This window comes from Rhinichthys klamathensis, unplaced genomic scaffold (genome assembly GCF_029890125.1).
Source record: "Rhinichthys klamathensis goyatoka isolate OS25496 unplaced genomic scaffold, OSU_Roscu_1.1 h1tg000117l_1, whole genome shotgun sequence".
NCBI classification, from domain to species: Eukaryota; Metazoa; Chordata; class Actinopteri; order Cypriniformes; family Leuciscidae; genus Rhinichthys; species Rhinichthys klamathensis.
This window is the reverse complement of record NW_026606654.1, coordinates 1413440-1435520: the sequence shown is the minus strand read 5'-3', so window position 1 is coordinate 1435520 and position 22081 is coordinate 1413440. Positions and strand designations below refer to the sequence as shown.

The window sequence follows — 22081 nt, the reverse complement described above, 5'->3', positions numbered from 1 at the left end:
AGTCTATAAGGGCTTTTGCTGGAACAGAGTGTTCACGATATTTGAGAATTACAGGGGTTAGTGCCAGATTAGAAACTGAAGAGGGTAGATCAATGGTACTCACCGCCGAGCGCTTGGGGCGGACAGGACAGTCCATGCGATAGTGATCAGCAGCTCCGCAGTAGAGACACAGATTATTGTTCCGACGACGATTACGCTCGGTGGTGGTTAGATGACCTGCACTGATCTCCATAGGCTCAGGTGCGGGGAAGTTTACTGACGGGGAGTGTGGTATTGATAATTCAGTGATTGCTCTCGGGCTACTGGCCGAAGCGGATCGCGGATGAAAAGTTGTGGATGACCTGAGACAAGCAGCGCGATGTTGAGCAATCAGGATAGATCGCTGAATTAGTTTCTCAATCCCAATCGAGTCTTCATAAATGGCGAGCTGCAGACAGATGTCGGGATTCAAACCTCGTCGATAAGCGGTCATTAAAGCAACTTCATTCCATCCACTGTTAGCGGCGATAGTGCGGAACTGCAGAGCATAGTCTGCCACCGTAGAACGGCCCTGACATAAACGTAGCAGCTGATCGTGGATGGAAACCGCATTCGAGGTTTGTGCGAAGACAACTCGGAAGTGTTCCAGAAAACAACTCAACGATTGTAGAGCAGGTGCATTTGAATCCCATAACGCTTGTGCCCAATTCAAAGCGCGACCTGTGAGTAGGAAGATCACAAAGGATATCTTGGCTCTTTCAGAGATTAATTGGTGGGCGTGGATCTCCATGTAAAGTCGACACTGCAAAAGGAATCCACTGCATTCCTCATCTCCTGAATATGAAGTGGGTCGGGCCATGGGGCTACTGGATGCAGGTCTGAGACTCTGTAGTGTGCGACTAAGTTCAGCGAGAGTTTCTTGGAGTGTAGTAGGTGGAATGGATGATGCAGCGGCCACTGCGGAGAGAGGCGAATGTACCGTGGCAGTTGATGCGGTGGCGCCCTGAGCGGTCTCCGCACCGGAATGTAGAACATCATGAGCCGATGAAGCTTGCATAGTGCGGTCCGGTCTTCTGTCACGTTAGTACTGAGGGACGAAGACACAAAGATAGAGTGACAATGTTTATTTAAACAAACATAAGCAACTTCATAATACTTGAAGGCTCGTGATGACACAGGGAATTCCAAAGTCCCAGAGGATCCGTGAACGTGAGTGAAACAGAAAGAGCTTGACTGGAATCAGCTGGATCTTACTGATAGCCACTTGAACTGCCGGAGATCAGTGCAGGTGAAACACAGGAAGGTGATCGTGAGTATCAGGAAACCCACTTCACGGATGCTGCAGAGGAGATATAAACAGGATGTTAGAATTGTGAAGAAACCACTTGAAGTCAGGCAATAACTGGAACCAGGCAATGAACACAAAGAACCAGTGAGTCACGGGTAACGGAAAGACGAGACCGGACGCTGAATGAGAGGAGACTGAAGCTTATGAACGGTGTGCATCAAGGTGAGTAATGATGAAGAGCAGGTGGGAGCGATTAGAATTCCGGGGATGATGAGCGAGACCAGGTGTGCTGAGTTGAGATTGATGGAGTGGTGTCATTGATGATTGAATCCGTGACAGTACTGTATTTCCATTTGTATTTTCTTCAGGTGTTTAACCCATTTTTTTAAATAACGCATTACATTGAGTTCTTTTTGGATTAAAAGAAATGTTCATAAACATAACAGATGATGTCCTAGAAGAAATTGCCAGTACTGTTTTCTTCTTCTTACAGTGTAGCACATCACCCAACGAGGAGGCATGTTTGAATAGAAGTCAATGGAAAAGTTTCATGGAAAAATTTACAATTTAAATTAATGTATGTATACAGCAATTGGGTTAAATCACGTACTGTCATATGCCAGCTCAACTGCTACTGTAATTCATGCTTAACATACTTTGAATGAATCACCTACTATGCAGGTACTGATGAATACTATTTGTTATCATGTCAATATTATTGTGTTGGGACTGAATTAATCACAATGAAAGCAGATGTTTGTAGAGAGTTTCCACAAGCATGCTACCAATGGAGGGCCACAACTGTAAACTATGGCATTTATGTACAAGAGGTTTACTGTAGCATTGGAAATACTGTTAATGCAAGTATGCTAAATGATTTTGATAAATTCAATGGCTCTTTCGCACCATGAATTACATCGATGGTTTTCTATTGTTCATGCATGTTGAGATATTTCAGATGGGGCGAATACAGCAGTAAATACTGATACTGTCTTTAGGCCCATTCATTTATTTATGGAAGTGAAATGTATTAATAATACAGTAGGCTTTTGCTCACTCCAGGGTGGCTTTTAGTCTTCTAATTTATATAAGTTATATATTTATATTATAATTCATATTATTATTGCTGTCTAAAGATGAGAACAATGGGGAAAAAAAATATACTTTTCCTTCTTTCTTTTGTTTAGCCACTTTCATGGTGCCTAAAACCCAGGGTAGGGTAAACTAAACTGAAACATACCTGGCCACCTAAACCAGCTTTATGGTATTAAGAAAAAATGGTTCTAAACAGTACCAAATTAGGGTTCTTCGGCTTGTAACAATATCAGAACCCTTTTTGGTGCTAAATAGAACCCTTTTTATAAGGTTCCATAACTGCTATAAAGAACCTTAGTGGTGTTATAAATAAACTTTTCAACAATATTTATTTTCATTACTATTAGTATATTATCTTCATATTATTCATATTATTTTAATAATTGTTTTTTTTTTTTTTTTTTAGCCCTCTATCTGCCTGGTTTATATCTTGTTGCCTCTATTTGGGTTTTAATTGTTTTTTTTAAAAAACAGCATTTTCTTGTTCAGGCTACCTTTATTTTTTATTGACATGGCAGATTGTAGCAAAAAGGACAGTGCTCTAATAACAGAGGTTAGATGCATACATTAATAAATAAACATTTAAATTGAACACGATATAGATGTAATGAAGACCAAGTCCTAGTGAAATATCTTCACAAACCCCTATGATGTCTTTACCTCCTTCATTATGTGTGTATTCTGAGTGGCAGTTTCTCTCTAAAGATGATGAGGTTATGATACGTGACAGCATCTGAAATACACAATTGAGTTTAGAGTTACATCGTGTCTCTTCCAGGTGATTATGTAAAAACAATTATGTTAATGAAGACCAAAATGAGCAAAAATGGACAGTATGAGCCCTTTACCATGTTAAAAGGAAAAGGTGACATAAAGTCATGGTATAGCTTTAATGTTTTTTTGTTTGTTTTTTGTGACTGGGTATGTTTAGGCATAAAGTCATAATTAAAAAAAAAAAATCAAACAATATGAAAAACAAATTCCATATCTCTGTTACTTTGTGGAGAAGAAAAGATGAGTATCCTTAACTGAACAGAGCTGCTTACGCTTACATGTTCTGTTGAACTAAAAGAGAAAAATATATGATTGTTAGGAAATGATTGTTACAATTTTTAAAGTTATAATTTATTGACATTTTAAAGGTGCAGTGTGTATTTTTTTGCGACATCTAGCGATTCGGTTGCGAGTTGCACTAAGGGCTCAGCCCACTGCTCACCCCTCCCTTTCGAAGAAGCTACGGTGGCTAAAACGGGACAAACATATTGTCATCTGAGACAGCAGAGAATAGCCAGAGTAAGCCAAGAGTGTGTAACATTGTCACTGTTTCTGTACCACAGTCCATTATAAACCACATCATGGATAAAGTTTAAGCCATAGTCAGGTGAGGATCAAGGGTCTTAATATATAATATAATAATAGTAATCAGCTGATTGTCTCACAAACGTAACCAGCACATTTCTCCCCACATAGCAAACCCATAATACAGCGAGGGAGAAGAACCACATGAAACTATCCAACTGCATATTTTTTTTCTAACAGGGTAGTAAAAGTTTAGCTGGCTAATATGATCTGTTATGCTGTAGGGCTGTGGCTGAGCTGGTTAAAGCGTAAAGCATTGTAAAGCGCCTCCGCATCCCCTTTGACACCATTTACTACTTGCAAGATCGACTTGTCGACCGCGATCGACGGGTTGGTGACTCCTGTAACGTTATTGTTTTATGGTCAATAGTATTAATCAGCTGATTGTCAAAGCCATAACACAGCGAGGGAGAAGAACTAAGTTACATGAAACAATCCAACTACATATTTTACACCACTGACAAGGGAAAAGTCACTACATTTACATTTTACATTTATTCATTTAGCAGACGCTTTTATCCAAAGCGACTTACAAATGAGAACAATAGAAGCAGTTAAACTAACAGTAGGACATAGAAGAATAGAAGAGAAGAGAAAGTGTTAATTCTACTGAATCAAGTGCTGCCGAAAAAGATACGTCTTCAGCAGTTTCTTGAAAGTGGCTACTGACTCAGAAGCTCTGGTTGAGTTAGGCAGATCATTCCACCAACAGGGAACAGCCATGGTAAAGGTCCGAGAAAGAGATTTTGTGCCTCTTTGAGATGGTACCACAAGACGACATTCGCTAGCAGAGCGCAGGTTTCTGGATGGCACATAAGTCTGAAGTAATGAGTTTAGGTAAGAGGGAGCAGTGTCAGTGGTTGTTCTGTAGGCAAACGTCAGTGCCTTGAATTTAATGCGAGCGGCAACTGGCAACCAGTCCAATTTTGTGAGCAGAGGAGTGACGTGTGCTCTCTTCGGCTCATTAAAGACTACTCTGGCTGCAGCATTCTGGATCAATTGTAGAGGTTTGACAGAGCAAGCTGGAAGACCAGCCAGGAGAGCATTACAGTAGTCCAGTCTGGATAAAACAAGTGCTTGGACAAGGAGTTGTGTAGCATGCTCTGTAAGGAAGGGCCTGATCCTCCTAATGTTGTGCAAGGCAAATCTGCAGTTCTAGCAATGTGGTCTGTGAATTTCAACTGATCATCAATTACAACCCCAAGGTTCATAGCTGACCTTGATGGAGTTATGGATGACGAGCCTAGCTGAATGGAGAAGTTGTGATGAAGTGTTGGGTTGGCCGGGACCACAAGTAGCTCTGTCTTCGCAAGGTTTAGTTGAAGGTGGTGGTCCTTCATCCAGCCAGAAATGTCTGTCAGGTAGGCTGAGATACGAGCAGCTACCGTCGGATCGTCAGGCTGGAATGAGAGGTAGAGTTGCGTGTCATCAGCGTAGCAATGATAGGAAAAGCCATGTTTCTGAATCACAGATCCTAGTGATGTCATGAAGATGGAGAAGAGGAGTGGTCCAAGCACTGAGCCCTGAGGCACCCCAGTAGCTAGATGTTGGGTCTTAGATGCCACACCTCTTCACGACACCCTAAAGGACCTACCTGAGAGGTAAGACTCGAACCATTGGAGTGCAGTTCCCGAGATGCCCTTCATCTTTAGGATTGACAGGAGGATCTGGTGGTTAACTGTGTCAAAAGCAGCAGACAGATCCAGCAGGATGAGGACTGAGGATTTGGAAGCTGCTCTTGCCAGTCTCAGAGCTTCAATTAATGAGAGCAGGGCAGTCTCAGTTGAGTGTCCACTTTTGAAACCAGACTGATTGTCGTCCAAGAGGTTGTTCTGTGTAAGAAAGGAGGAGATCTGGTTGAAAACAACTCGTTCAAGTGTTTTCGCGACAAATGGAAGAAGAGATACCGGTCTGTAACTTGTTTGATGTGCTGGATTTAGATTGGGTTTCTTAAGCAGTGGGGTTACTCGAGCCTGCTTAAAAGCTGTGGGAAAGGTACCAGTGTGAAGAGAGGTGTTTATGATGTCCGTGAGTGTGGGTACAACTGAGGAAGAAATGGCTTGAAGTAGATTAGTGGGGATAGGATCAAGCGGACAGGTAGTAGGGCGATTGGAAAGGAGGAGTTTAGAGACTTCCGCCTCTGAAAGTAGAGAGAAGGAGGGTAGAATGTGTGCGTTTGTTGGTAAAATGTGTGTGTCAGTTTGTGGATTGGTAAATTGGCCGCTGAACTCACGGTGTCTATGAGCCACTACTCACGGTGTCTATGGCTTCTGGCTTTCTGCAGCTTCTCTTTCAAGGTATGAACGAAACGCGCTGTGTGTTCGCTGTCGGCTACGGTAGAAACATGACATCACAATATGTCGACCTTCATAGAAGGGGGTGCTCGCGGTTATGTAGATTTAAATGTCTCATTCTAAGGTAATAACAACATAACGGTTCATTGAGTAAGGTCTTTATACACCACTGAACACATAGTTATGGATCTTATATTGCATTTCTGTCTCAGAAATATTACACATTCCACCTTTAAGAAAGAAATCATTTACCTGTTGAGAGTATGTTGACAGTGTGTGTAGTAACTGTAGAGCTGAGCTCCAGAAAATCAGTAATGAGGGAGCTCTGACAGTTACAGATTTGAAAACAAAAAGGCGGGAATAAAGAACCCTAAACTCTAACACAAAGAACCTGGTTACAGGAACAAAGCTAGACGAGGCAATGAGAACATGAGGCCTAAACCCAAGGATATTACTACTATTATAGGCCTACACATTTCCTTGCAGTAACATGGTTGAACTCTCTCACTCTTTTCTGTAATGTTCTTTTTATTAGGGTATTTTAAAGGTTGTATCAGCGATTGTGGGGGACGTCACTTCTGTTTGTGTTTGAAGCAAGATCCCAAACAAACCAAGTTAGCTCTCCCCTCCCTCCCGTTTCGTGCATCATGAAAAAAAAAAAGATCATGCACGTGCATTTCTTAAAGCGACAAACAAACGATATTCAGATTGACGTTCTACCTCAATGATGGCTTATTCTGCTGGGTAAGTCATTATAGTTGTTTTTCTAACATAATTTCATAACCAAGTAAATATAATATCTGTCACTTGCACTTTCAATATTGTGTATTCTACGGAGCCCGGGAAGTCACCTGTGGGGGGGAAAAAACAATCCGAGGCGACGGTTTTGCAATCCGTCCCCTCAGTTTATAAACTGTACTCACGAATTCTTAAACTGTTCCCTCGGTTTAACAATTCGTGCCCACGGATTAATAAACCGTACCCACGAGTTCCTAATCCGTGCTCTCAGATTTGTAAACCGTGCCCTCAGTTTTTGCAATCTGTACCCACAAATTCATAAACCGTGCCCACGCTTTCGCAATCCGTACTCACGGGTTTGTAATCCGTACTCACGGGTTTGTAATCCGTACTCACGGGTTTGTGGCTCGTCCCCCAGAGTGTGCCGCGTGATTCAAGCAGGCCTCTTGTTTAGATGCGGGATGCATTGCATTGTTTTTAAAACCCTTTTTTTAAAATGGATAATTTCTTGCATTTTCTAAAGAAAACTGCATTTATAAATGAGTTTAGCCTATAGGCTACTTTTATCTTTAAAGTCCATTTTTTAGAGGAAAAAGCTCAGTATAATAATTAAGCAAAAAAAAATAATAAAATAATAATAACACACAGTTCAAAAACTGTAAAAGATTTGGTTATAAGTTATAAATTATTTTATGTTAGGCTAAACATATTACTGTCTTCGGTGAACTCATTCATAGTAATAAACGCAAATAATAATTAAGTATCAAATCCATTTAGGCTACATAGGCCTATTTAGAAGACGCTTTTATCCACACAAACAAAAGAAAAAAAAAAGAACAAAGCAATTCGTCAAATGTCAGTCTTAGACAATAATAATGGGCTAAGATTATAACAAACAAACACAGGTTTTTAACGCATATCCAAGTGTTTGTGTGGAGAGCGCACTGCACGTCACTGAGCCGCGGCCGCAAACACTTGCATGTTCCTATCAACAGTGGAACAACTTAAAATAATCTAGCATTTCTGGTCATACAGAAAAAATACATTATACATAATACATTATTTGCAACCACTTTTAATTGTGTAAACTCACAATAACATGAAAACGTTGTGTAGCCTATTTGTAAAATAAAATAAAACAATCAGGCGCGCTTTCATGATCTCCGGAGCGCGTCTCATAAATGAACTGAAACAAAAGCCTATATAAAGCTTGAAATGTCCACTTTTAAACGAACAAATTCGAATCCGAAAGCAAATACCGTCTGATTATAGCCTACAATCCGAAAGCTGCATTTCTCTAAAGGTGCATCCTTTACAGCGGAGATGGAGATATGTTTAGCCCGTCACTAGAAAACTGTTCATTTAAACAATAAAAATCCATCGTTATTTTTCAGAAACATTTATTATGATTAGCCTATAAATCACCTATAAATCATCTCTCTTTATGGTTCCAGAGATGTTCTTCTCATTTAGCACTGCGGGCAAAATATAGTTTTTAGAAAGTAAAATCTATTTTTTTTCCATATTAATTTGCGAAAATTTTAAATGTTTAATAAAGGCAAAAAGTCAATGGTATTTATTTTTTGTGCACAAACACTTGGATATGCGTCAAAATCTTGTGTTTATTTATGATAATCTCAGCCCTGTATTATTGTCTAACCTGTATTATGACTGACATTTGACGAATTGCTGTGTTTCTTTTTTTGATAAAAGCGTCTTATATCTAAATATGTAGCCTAAATGTAATAATAATAGCCTAATTATTATTATTAGGCCTATTATTTGCGTTTATAACTTTAAATGAGTTCACTTAAGACAGGAATATGTTAATCATAAAACAATTTATGAATATTTTATTTTTATAGGCCTATAACTTTGTGTTTGTGTTAGGCCTATATATATATATATATATATATATATATATATATATATATATATATATATATATATATATATATATATATATATATATTTATTTATTTATATGTATATATATTGTATGTGAAGTCCTTTTAAAAACAATGCATCCCGCATCTAAACAGGAGGCCTGGTTGAATCACGCGGCACACTCTGGGGGACTAACCCGTGAGTACGGATTACAAACCCCTGAGTACGGATTGCGAAAGCGTGGGCACGGTTTATGAATTTGTGGGTACAGATTGCAAAAACTGAGGGCACGGTTTACAAATCTGAGAGCACGGATTAGGAACTCGTGGGTACGGTTTATTAATCCGTGGGCACGAATTGTTAAACCGAGGGAACAGTTTAAGAATTCGTGAGTACAGTTTATAAACTGAGGGGACGGATTGCAAAACCGTCGCCTCGGATTGTTTTTTTTTCCCCCACAGGTGACTTCCCGGGCTCCGTACCGTATCCTTCTCTTCTTGGGGATTGCCTCTTCCATGTTCACTGTATCTGGTCCGTTGATAGACGCGCTGGCTTCTTCTTCAGCTCTGACTTCGCGTGCAGGCGCCGTGCACAAGCGCAAAAACAAAGAAAACCCACCCCTGTCGGTGATTGGTTGGAACACTGTTTATTTTGGTTTTGAGTGGTCGTTGTACCCATTTGTTTTTGTGTGCAGATCTCAGAGCCTATAGTCTGCCTACAGAGACGCGTTTTTTTGACAGCCTGCTTATGGGCCGGGCAGCTAGTGGATCGTTAGGAAAGATTAGATGAACGTGATCATTAATTTTTGGGCCTGAAATCACTGATACAACCTTTAAATATGTTTAACTTGACAGGATTGCATCTCAATGGCTGTAATGCAACTTGGCCAAAACACATTATGATGCAAGTTTCACTCAGAAAAACAAGTAGTAGGCTACTTTTTATTTATTAAATATGACTTAATTCAACTGATTTAAGCAATTTAGAACGTATATAAACACATAAGTTTGGGTTCCATTCTGTGTAGTTTTACAGGATTTAAATATTATCCACTCCTGGATGCCTTGTAAATCACAAGTGCACAACGCTGAAGTTTGTAACAGCTTGTAAGTATTGTACTTGTAAGACTGTCTTCACATTCTCTCCTCGGTCTCTGATGGGTGTTTTACTTGCATTAAATATCACAATAATGTTTGCCCAGTGTAAGATCTCCATCTTGTGGACAATTATTGTCAGTGTATATGTGGCTCTTTACATAGAAGTAATTAGTTTAAATATAATCAGATCTTTAGGCACAATTTGGTTACCATCAGGCTCTATTATTATTTTTATTTTTTTTATAAAATGTGATCTCTTGACATATGACAAAGTAATCATGTCATGCACTTTTGATTTGTACCTGAGTCTGTATACTTTTGGCTTGCCTTTAGTTCTATAGTGTGACCCGAGAGAAACAATTGCGGTCTGTGAAGGTGTATATTATTAGTTTGACCCACTGACTGACTACTCTTCCTCACTGAACTAGTAAATGATTTGAGTGTGACTGAGGTGATGATACACAGGGCGACTTTTTGAGCGATGTTGCTGGGCAATGTTGCCGTCAACAGGCAACCAGATGAGACACAGGGCCCATGACTGATCTAAATGATCCAGATAGAAATGTTGCCCATTTCAATGGGAAAGTGCCCAAGCAACAATCGCTCGGCTATATTGCCCAGCAACTTTGCTCAAAAAGTTGCCCGGTGTATCATCACCTTCGAGACTTGCAATCTTGTTTGTCTGATTGACTGAATGAAAGTGGGTGTGTCGACTGCTCAGCATGTCTTTCCCTTTCACAACAAAGACAGAACGAATTAATTTTTATATAATAGTTTTTAGACTAGCCCTATTTTTGTCCTTTTTTTTATATAAAATCACAGGTCATGCAATGACAATGTTGGAAATTTGATATACTTTGCTGTCACTCGTGATTTGTAGACACACAATTTAAAAAAGTATAATACTTGTTGCATTTTTTGGTAGAAATCAAATCAATTATTTACTCATAACACAGATATACACTCACCGGCCACTTTATTAGGTACACCTGTCCAACTGCTCGTTAACACTTAATTTCTAAGCAGCCAATCACATGGCGGCAACTCAGTGCATTTAGGCATGTAGACATGGTCAAGACAATCTCCTGCAGTTCAAACCGAGCATCAGTATGGGGAAGAAAGTTGATTTGAGTGACTTTGAACGTGGCATGATTGTTGGTGCCAGAAGGGCTGGTCTGAGTATTTCAGAAACTGCTAATCTACTGGGATTTTCACGCACAACCATCTCTAGGGTTTACAGAGAATGGTCCGAAAAAGAAAAAACATCCAGTGAGCGGCAGTTCTGTGGGCGGAAATGCCTTGTTGATGCCAGAGGTCAGAGGAGAATGGCCAGACTGGTTCGAGCTGATAGAAGGGCAACAGTGACTGAAATAACCACTCGTTACAACCGAGGTATGCAGCAAAGCATTTGTGAAGCCACAACACGCACAACCTTGAGGCGGATGGGCTACAACAGCAGAAGACTCCACCGGGTACCACTCATCTCCACTACAAATAGGAAAAAGAGGCTACAATTTGCAAGAGCTCACCAAAATTGAACAGTTGAAGACTGGAAAAATGTTGCCTGGTCTGATGAGTCTCGATTTCTGTTGAGACATTCAGATGTTAGAGTCAGAATTTGGCGTAAACAGAATGAGAACGTGGAACCATCATGCCTTGTTACCACTGTGCAGGCTGGTGGTGGTGGTGTAATGGTGTGGGGGATGTTTTCCTGGCACACTTTAGGCCCCTTAGTGCCAATTGGGCATCGTTTAAATGCCACGGCCTACCTGAGCATTGTTTCTGACCATGTCCATCCCTTTATGGCCACCATGTACCCATCCTCTGATGGCTACTTCCACCATGTCACAAAGCTCTAATCATTTCAAATTGGTTTCTTGAACATGACAATGAGTTCACTGTACTAAAATGGCCTCCACAGTCACCAGATCTCAACCCAATAGAGCATCTTTGGGATGTGGTGGAACGGGAGATTCGCATCATGGATGTGCAGCCGACAAATCTGCGGCAACTGTGTGATGCCATCATGTCAATATGGACCAAACTCCCTGAGGAATGCTTCCAGCACCTTGTTGAATCTATGCCACGAAGAATTGAGGCAGTTCTGAAGGCAAAAGGGGGTCCAACCCGTTACTAGCATGGGGTACCTAATAAAGTGGCCGGTGAGTGTATTTGTAAATATGTAATAATTTCACCGAATCAGTGAGCTTTTTGGTGAACAGTTGCAAAAGACTCGAGTAGCCTTCTGGATTAATCAAAATCTCTTTGTAACATTAAGCCTGAGTTTCTGTTTTTTTAAACTTTTTATATTCATTTACACGACACCGGCGTTTTGGGGGCCTGAAAACGCTAACTTTTGAAAACGGGTTTCAAAGTGCACGTTTTTGAAAACTATATAGCAATTGTCTTTTCGTAAACTACAAGAAAGATAATTTGTGAAAGCGGTGACGTCATGCGCATGTGTTTTACCTGTTCAGTCTACAGGCGCGTCAAAATGTGCTTTGTAATATTGTATGCTATGCTATGTTTGTTAATTGTTCTGTCTTCATAAAAAAAAGTAAAAAAATTTTAAAAAAAGTATACAGGCGCGTAGTGTTTTTTTTACAAAGTGACATCGCCAACTACTGGCCTGGCAGCAGAATACAGTGTTTTTAGTCGTATATTCGAGTATCCGGGAACGGGGATCATTATGATAATATTGTCGTCTGTACACTAAAACACAAACGAAAAACTTTTCCATTTTTAGTTCATCGTTGTTGTGTTCCACTCAAGCACAATATTATTATATATAATAAATGAAGTTATATGTGTTGTACCAGAGCAGGTATGTTACAATTACTTTTTAATGCTTTTTAAATTGAGTTTGTGTTACAATATGCAGAAGATGAAATCACATACTCAGTATCTTAGCTCAGCCTGTGCTCTTTTCATCTGGCAGTAGCCTCTTTGTTCTACACCTCTTTTGTCCTTATTAAAGCTTAAATTGGAAAGAAACTTGCTATAAATGTGCATTACCTTTTAAAGGGTAAAGGTATAGGGCCTTCTTACCCTAAGATGAATAATTATTATATTATTTTACTACAGTATGTAATTTTACATTTTGTGTTGACAATTAAAAAGGGAAATTGTTTCTATTTATTTCCCCTATTAACACATTGGCTGATACATCAGCATATTGTAGATGCTAAACTGAAATGCACATTAAACACATTGTTCTTCAGGACATTGTTCTTCTTTTTCTTGATGTAGTTTCCAAAACTTTCAGCAGTACTTTCCCGAATTTGATTTGTGCATTGCCAGTAAAACAATTTGCACTACAATGACTTTTTCAGCACTAATTACAGCTTAATTCCACAGATGTTTAGCTGTCACATTCTTTCAGATTGAATCATGATTTAACATTGTTAATGTTTATCGGCTGCTGAAAAGAACACACATGTACATTGTCTCTCATGGGACTCTCTTTACAAAAGAAAAAAGAACAATGCTTGGTGCATGCCACCTATGTTGAAGTGTTGCATACCAGTATTGGCACCTAGATGACACTTTAGGGCTCTGCTTAAAGGGAAAGTTCCCACAAAAATGAAAATTCTTTCATTGATACTCACCCTCACGTAAGACTTTCGTTCATCTTCGGAACACAGATTAAGATATTTTTGATGAAATCTAAGAGATTTTTGTCCCTCCAAAAGTTAATAAAGATCATAAAACTAATCCATCTGAATTGAGCATTTAGTCCAAATTTTCTGAAGAGACACAGTTGCTTTATATGATGAACAGATTTAATTGAGGTGTTTACAATGATAATGTACATGATCAACTTAATTCCTTGGTATAATGCACAATCAACATGCATTTTTTTAAAGAAAAAAGAAAAGAAAAAATTCTGATGCATTTTTTTTTATATTTTTTTTTTTATATTTGTATATATTTAGAAATAAAAATATAAAAGGCCAGCCAATAATATTCACATTACAAAACATTGTCAAATGAATTGAGGCAACTAGACCAAATACTGTATGTACTAAAGTAAACACTGAAGCTGAAAAGATGAAAATGACAGTGATTGGAAGTGACAATGAGAAGGCCTTCTCAGAAATAGCTATTTTCATTTCCCAGCAGGACAATAAGGTTTTAATCCCATCCAAGATTTGCTAATCCATAATCCCACATGCTCCTTCCTCATTTCCCCCATTCCCTCTGTAAACCCTGACCCACGATGCACAAGTCTGGATGTGAGACAGACCGAACTGCTCCTCGGATTTCGGTTTGCTCACTCCATGGCTTGTCTCCTCCGACTGGACCATCTTCCAATCTGTCATAACAAATCAGAATAAGGACATTAGTGAATTGAAGGATTAGGGAAGTGGGCCAGAGCTGGTTAGCACTGGTCAGCAGCAAGTCATTGAGAGCTTAGTTGCCAGGGATTAGCATTACAATGTGCGTGAGAGAGGAAAGTGTATCTAAATGACACCTCGATGATATAAATTTCATGTTTCCTTGAGTTAAAATTCAATTTTTCATTATACAGTATACTGTGCTTGTCAAACTTCAGTCATTTCTTTACTGCATACACATCAGACAGACACACTGAACATTATCTACTGTATGTCTTGTGACCATCTATTTACAAAGAGGCCATCAAATACACCTGCTTGTGACTGAAAGGAACACATTTTCTACAAGGCAGATAAAATAGGGAAAGATTAGACATGAATTAGGTAATGAAGCAATAGTGTTATATGCATGGGCTAATGGATTAAATAACTGCAGTATGTGTTGCCTTTACAAAATGTTCAAGGTGTTAAAATATTCTGTATATGAAATCTGTTTATACTGCATTGAATTTATATATTTCCCAATTTGAATTACCTCTTGACTTGGGTCATTCCCACACTGTGTTTTGGGTTTTCCCATCATTCTAAATTAGTTTCTCAGAAACTGGTTCCAAAAAAAATAAACAAGTTTTCCCATGTGCTTGAAAGATACTCATCCTGACCTGAGTGTTATCTTCCTCCACCCTAGTAAATAGTTTCAGTTTTACATTTTTTGCTAGCTGTTGTTGTTGTTGTTGTTGTTGTTGTTGTTTTGAAAGTTTTTCTCAGAAATGAGAAGTATACATATTTTATATAAAAATGTAATTGCTAGGGCTTTAAGTTGTAAATATTGCTGGATATATATAAATATATCCTGCTCCTTGCATTGATGACATTCTGCAAGACTTGCTCACTGGACCTCACTGAAAACATTACACATTTGTAAACTTTAATTAATATTTTAAACCATTCAATAACCCTTATTTAATTTAATATTTTATAAATGAATAAAGAAAGAAAAAAAAACAATTACAGTTTAAATTGCAACCAATCGGAGATAGATTTGTCTCTTGTTATTCACCCGCGAGCTGAGTGACATTTACACAATGAACCCATAATTGAATTTCAAAAACTGCACTTTTTATTATGACAGAGACAATCATAGTGCTTGTCCTCTAACATTTTCTTATTCTCTTTAAAAATGAAATCGGGAAACGAGGATGCAATTTCAAGCATGACTGGTACTTGCTTCAGATTCCCTTATCAAAAAAAAATCAAGAAACTACTGTGTATCGCTTTTGAGCATCAAAGTCAAAAGGAGCTGAGTTCATAGATCAGAAATTAAAAGCTCAAGTTTTCACATCAGTGAACTCAATAGTACTGCTCACAGGACTTTTCTGCATGGTTATCATAACTGTTTTATCATCCTTATCTTCTTCAGAACATTTGTGGAGTTGTGTTTAAGGGCCATTAAAGCACAGATATTAACTTCATTTTCTTGATGACATGGATAAGTAACTAGGAAGCAATGTTGAAGTGTTAAGAAAGACATGACAGTTTTAAGTTCACTGAGGTGATAAGTCAATTCTGTGCTATGTGCTAAATTTCACTGAAAATTGCATCTCATACGATGCATACTAGATTACTAATAAGTAGTTATACTAGTAATCAAAAGTGTTAGACTCACCCATGGTTGCTAATTGCTGGTTCACTCCCACATGTCTCTGCTGCAGAGATGACTGGGACCCTGGGTGGCAGGCTTAGACTGGGCCTCCTGTCTGACTGGCTTCGCCGGACGAATGGCTGAGGCCCTCGTGCTGACACTGGCAGGCGGCCACGCTCACCCCATGGGCGAGGCAGAACACTGCTACCGGTAGAGGTCCATGCCTGAGGGGGCTTGGGTGTAGGAATAGGTTGCGCCTCAAATAATGATGATGAGACTGGGCAAAACACTGAACGAGCATTACTAAATACTCTTGAAGAGTCCTCACTACTGTTTTCTCTGGACCATCGCTGCACTTTTGGGGAAGCAGGAGGTGATGGTGCCTTAAAGGGGTAGGTTAAGCCTGTCATCGTGATGGGGGTGGGGTCTTGTCGCGTTGCAGGGGTGCTTGGCACTGTTCGTTGGCCAGCGGAAGGTGGGGTGGGTAGTTTACGAACTACAGGAGGACTCGATGAAGTTGAAGATGAGGGTTGACTTTTTAATACTGGAGGACTAGGGAGTCTTCGATGTAACAGAGGTGTGGATGGTAACATGCGAGATCTGGATACAGGTGGACTGGCAGGGGTTTGGCTCCTGCAGGCACTGTTTGGCACTTGTGTTCCATTGGTACTGTTCTCCTTTTGTGAAACCGCTACATCACCTTGGCAGAAGAAAATCTGTCTGTGACCCTGCTCAGCAAATTTCTCCGTCGGTGAGTCAGAAGAATGCCTCAAGTGGATTATCTTTCTTGCTTGTTTGTAAAGGGAGGCAGCCTCCTCACTTTCCGTGTCAGTTTCATGGCTGGAATCATGGTGAACACCTTTCAGAACTCCTCTGGTGTCCTGGTGCATGGAACGAACTGGCGACATGCTAACAGAGCCCTTACACAAATTCCCCCTACTGGGTAGCACTGTAACAGACTGCAGAGAGGCTCGTAACCTCTGAGACATTGCGGCCCTTTTTGGCAGGGTGGATCGACCCCTGCTTGTTAGATTGTCTCCTATGTCCTTTGCATGTACATTTTCAAAGGAATTGTCCATGAGTACCTCAAGTGGAGGGGGTGGTAGATTGTCAATGTCAAGATCCTCTGTCCTTTCAGAACATCGTGACTCCCCTCGACCACTGAGTATACTATTTTGATTGAATGCTAATGTGCCAGGGGGACTTAAACCTGGAATGATAGGAACACCACACTTTCTTACACCAAGCATTTTTGCACTGTCTGGGATCTGTTTACTTTCCTCCAACCCCTGACTAAAGGTGTCAATCAGTTGTTTAACAGAATTCCTTTCCTTATACAATCCTGAAGATGGGCGAGGTGACGGCGGAGGGCTTGGCACAGGCATTACCTTAACAGGCTCTATGACAGGTGGAGCTTTCTTGTCTTTTTCCTTTCTCTTTTCTTTGTCCTTTTTCTTTTTTATTTCCATCTCATCCTTTGCACTTCCTTGCTCTACTTTTGCATTGTATGACTTTCTTTGATTACTTGGAGAAAAAATGTTCCTATTCAAAGAACGCTGCCTGTCAGAGGCAACTGATGAAATGGTTTGCGGTTGCTGGATTTTCTTAGAAAAACCTTGCTTTGTATTTTCTTCACACTTAACCTTGGTCATCTTCTCCAGCCTTTGGTTGAGTTCCTTTTGAGTTCTCTCAAGTTCAGTGAGTGTTGGATCTTCTGCTTTATTACGTAGAGAGTCAGCTGATCTCGACCGTTTTGTAACTGTTGTCTTTTTCATGGATGTTTTAGAGGCAGCTGTTTGGGGTCTTTTAGAACTTTTCTCACCATCCTCAATCCACTGGTGACTGCTGTTCATTGGGCTATCCGTATGTTTTGCCTTTACTCCAGGGCCTTGGGATGGCAAAAAACGAATCCTTCCACTAATGGCATCTTTCAGCTTTAATGTCATTTCAATGTTTTGTGGATTCTCTATTCGCTTTGTTGGCAAGCGATGTGGTTGTCTGAGGTCTGGAATAGAAGAATTTGATTGTTTCCTTTTTTTATCCTTGCAATTTTCCTCTTCACTACCATTCTCCGCATCATCCCAGGAGACAGAGCCAAGTAGTGATTCTGTATCCCTCTGTTCTTTTGCTGTGATAGTGCAAGTTGAGTCTATAGAGTTAAGAGAGCTGCTTTTGCTCATTGTTTTGAGAAGTCTGCCTCGGTATGACCCTTGGTGTACTGGTGTAAAACCACAAGGACTACTTGATGTAGCATGCATGGTTCCAGTTGACTCACAACTTTCTCTGCGTTGGCGTTGTCTGTCTGAACCTGCCAGGGACTCACTTTCTGCCCCAAGTCCACTGTCTTCACTAAAAAGTGCAGAGTCTTCTCGGCCAGGTTTTTTCTGTGATGCAGCCTCAATCCGAGAAAGCAACCGCATTAATCTAGACTCTGAAGCACGTTTTGTCCTGAGCTTCTCATCTAGAATTTCAGTAATGGAGGAAAAGTAATCAACTGCTTCCTCAAGAGCAGTATCCCCAATTCCACACACTGACTGACCCACTTGACGCATCTTCTGTATGGTATACTGAAGGAGTTGTTGTAGCAGGTCTGGTGGGGGCTCACTGCAGTTGGAAGAGGTCACATTTTTTACTGAGTTGGGTGAGGAGGAATTATTTTTTTCGCAAGGCCAAGCCAGATACTCTCCATTTCCTTTTAACATCATCTCCCCCTCATCCACGATTTCCTGCAGCCCTTTGTTTATTTCCTCATAGCGTAACACCATGAATGCCACCATAGGTTGCAAAGAAATTTGGGTTTGGGCTGCATGATCGAGTAACCCTAACAGATCTTCATATTTAGTGATGCTAGGGTTGAGATATGCATACGCTGCTTGATGAGCCTTCACAAGTGCCTCTGGAAAGTCTACTTTTTCTTCATTTTTTCTTTCCTTTTCTTTCTTTTTTAGTTTTACACCTTTTTGACCTTTCTTTGACTTCTTTGCACCCTTTTTCTCACAAGCCTCTCGTTTTTCTTCTTGTCTTTCCTTCCCCTGAGGTAATATATTGATGCTGATCTCTTGTGCACCCAGTTTGGCTGAAGCAGCCCCAACAGTTTCAGGCTCAGCCGTAGATTGTTTCCTCCCGAATGACGTGGAACTCGTTTTGTTTCGAATTGCTGAGTTGTTTCTATCTGTGTCCCCTCCACAAGATCCTCCACTGCTCCCATCATTAGACTGTGATTCTCCTGGGCTCTCATGAGTCCCTGGAAGTAGAGTTCTCCCTCTTCTGAACGCACCCTGTACTCCATGGAGACTGTTCCCCCGTGATGGAGAGCAGCCCATTTCAGAGCAATTACAGTTCACCTAGATTTAGCAAAAATACAGTCCAACAAAGACAAGGAGGCAGACCGCTCCATCTGACACCAGGATGTTTGAGAGTCACCAGCGGCACTTGTCATTTCCAGATGACTCTAATTACCTGACACACAGCTGACTGTCTCTATGTATCCTCACGGTAGAAGGAAATTGTTTGAAAAATAAAACTTGAAGTCCCAATGGAGTCTCTTCTCTTTCAGTTAAAATATGAAAAAAACATTCCACAATTGATCAAAAGTGTTTGCTGTTCTTTTAAAGCAAACATTGTCGAGCATTTTCTCTTTTGCCGTAGAGTCCCTCTGTACCTTCTGCAGGACGAACAGCTAAAGAGATTTGAAAGGATTTGAGAGTAGTCCTATGCATGCACATATGTCAAATAAAACACACAGTCTCAAGACCTTAAGCTCATTAAGGTAATCACGGTTGTTTTCAGGTAGCTTTTTATAGCTCAAACCAAATGGCCCACAGAAAAGTTGGTGAATAAAATTCTTCAGTGAGCATGTAAATGATAATTATTATTTATTATATAATCTTGTTTCAACATTATGAAAAGAGAAATATATTTATTAACAAAAATAGTATATTTAATTGTGACACATTGTTTTTAACAAGGCATACAAACATTTCACATCTTAATAAATTCAGTGATAACAATAACTTTTGTTACTGTTGTGTTAGCACAGTAACACAAAAACCCTCATTTAGCCATGGCTGCTGATTGGCGTTCTGACGTCAATGCCAGCAAATAATCTTGTTTACGCAGAAGAGATCAGAACCAACTATTGGATGAAGAATTCCCAATGTACCAGAACATTTTTTTTTACATTTTAATAGGACTTTAGAGGGGCATTGCATCATTTATACAGTAATATTGCAAAATGTTTACATACACTTTTTCACTTTACTTTTTTTATTTTTATTTTACTACTTAATTTTATTTTCTACTCAAAATGGTTAGCTTTGTTTTTAAATGATTATTTTACTCTCTTAAAATTACAGCAATAACTTACTGTAAACTTACCCTGCCTGTTCCTGCATGATTGACAGGTTCTGTGCAGGCGGCTGAAGCTGTGCACTGCAACTCTAATGTAATCTCTGGATCTCAAGCAATGTGTGTATTCAAGAAAAGGAACTGTCTTTAATTTGATTTTTATTTATTTATTTTTTATTACCACTCAAATAATATATATATACACTCACCTAAAGGATTATTAGGAACGCCTGTTCAATTTCTCATTAATGCAATTATCTAATCAACCAATCACATGGCAGTTGCTTCAATGCATTTAGGGGTGTGGTCCTGGTCAAGACAATCTCCTGAACTCCAAACTGAATGTCAGAATGGGAAAGAAAGGTGATTTAAGCAATTTTGAGCGTGGCATGGTTGTTGGTGCCAGACGGGCTGGTTTGAGTATTTCACAATCTGCTCAGTTACTGGGATTTTCACGCACAACCATTTCTAGGGTTTACAAAGAATGGTGTGAAAAGGGAAAAACATCCAGTATGCGGCAGTCCTGTGGGCGAACATGCCTTGTTGATGCTAGAGGTCAGAGGAGAATGGGCCGACTGATTCAAGCTGATAGAAGAGCAACTTTGACTGAAATAACCACTCGTTACAACCGAGGTATGCAGCAAAGCATTTGTGAAGCCACAACACGCACAACCTTGAGGCGGATGGGCTACAACAGCAGAAGACCCCACCGTGTACCACTCATCTCCACTACAAATAGGAAAAAGAGGCTACAATTTAAGAGCTCACCAAAATTGGACAGTTGAAGACTGGAAAAATGTTGCCTGGTCTGATGAGTCTCGATTTCTGTTGAGACATTCAGATGGTAGAGTCAGAATTTGGCGTAAACAGAATGAGAACATGGATCCATCATGCCTTGTTACCACTGTGCAGGCTGGTGGTGGTGGTGTAATGGTGTGGGGAATGTTTTCTTGGCACACTTTAGGCCCCTTAGTGCCAATTGGGCATCGTTTAAATGCCACGGCCTAACTGAGCATTGTTTCTGACCATGTCAATCCCTTTATGGCCACCATGTACCCATCCTCTGATGGCTACTTCCAGCAGGATAATGCACCATGTCACAAAGCTCAAATCATTTCAAATTGGTTTCTTGAACATGACAATGAGTTCACTGTACTAAAATGGCCCCCACAGTCACCAGATCTCAACCCATAGAGCATCTTTGGGATGTGGTGGAACGGGAGCTTCGTGCCCTGGATGTGCATCCCACAAATCTCCATCAACTGCAAGATGCTATCCTATCAATATGGGCCAACATTTCTAAAGAATGCTTTCAGCACCTCGTTGAATCAATGCCACGTAGAATTAAGGCAGTTCTGAAGGCGAAAGGGGGTCAAACACAGTATTAGTATGTTGTTCCTAATAATCCTTTAGGTGAGTGTATATATATATATATATATATATATATATATATATATATATATAACATTGACATTTATTACAAGGTGCTTATACTGTTTTATCATTTATGTTGGTGACGGTTATTCTGCATTCACCGAACACAATCATCAATTGTACATGTTAGGAATTACGCAAGACCAACAAAGCACACAGGGTCACAGCACCCTGATTGCCTTCTATATTTGTAGAAGGTTAAGGTTCGGTGTGTGCACGGTGAGGTGGTGGGATACCCCTTAGTGCCAGTCATTATTCAATTTCGGGGACAAAAGCATAGTGTGGCGGTGGCAGTTAACCAGCACCTCCAGCACCCGCTAATTTTGGGGACCAATTGGCCGGGGTTCAAAACGTTATTGGCTCATTTATGTACGGGTGCTTCTGGGTTAAGAAAGAGGCAGGAGAAAAGAGCGGTGGTTCAGGTTGGAGAGGCTTTACCGGGACCCTCGGGCCCTGTCTCAGAGGAACGGAGTGCGTCAGAAAGGGAAATCTTTTCTGACCGCGATGATTTACCTCTGGAACAGTCCCGAGATGAAACGCCTAAAAATGCGTTTGATCAGGTCTGCTTGATCGACGGATAGCCT

At 40.1% G+C, this 22081-nt stretch overlaps 1 protein-coding gene across 1 annotated transcript; it reads right to left on the bottom strand.

Annotated features, from left to right (window-relative positions):
- Positions 1-13729: 13729 nt before the first annotated feature.
- Positions 13730-19434, bottom strand: pcare1 (photoreceptor cilium actin regulator 1). The gene is made up of 2 exons (XM_056255079.1): positions 15741-19434; positions 13730-14052 (listed from the first exon to the last, which is right to left on the bottom strand). Exons 1-2 carry the CDS (start codon positions 19037-19039, stop codon positions 13920-13922), a joined length of 3432 nt encoding a protein of 1143 aa, XP_056111054.1. The 5' UTR covers positions 19040-19434; the 3' UTR covers positions 13730-13919.
- Between the last annotated feature and the right edge of the window lie 2647 nt (positions 19435-22081).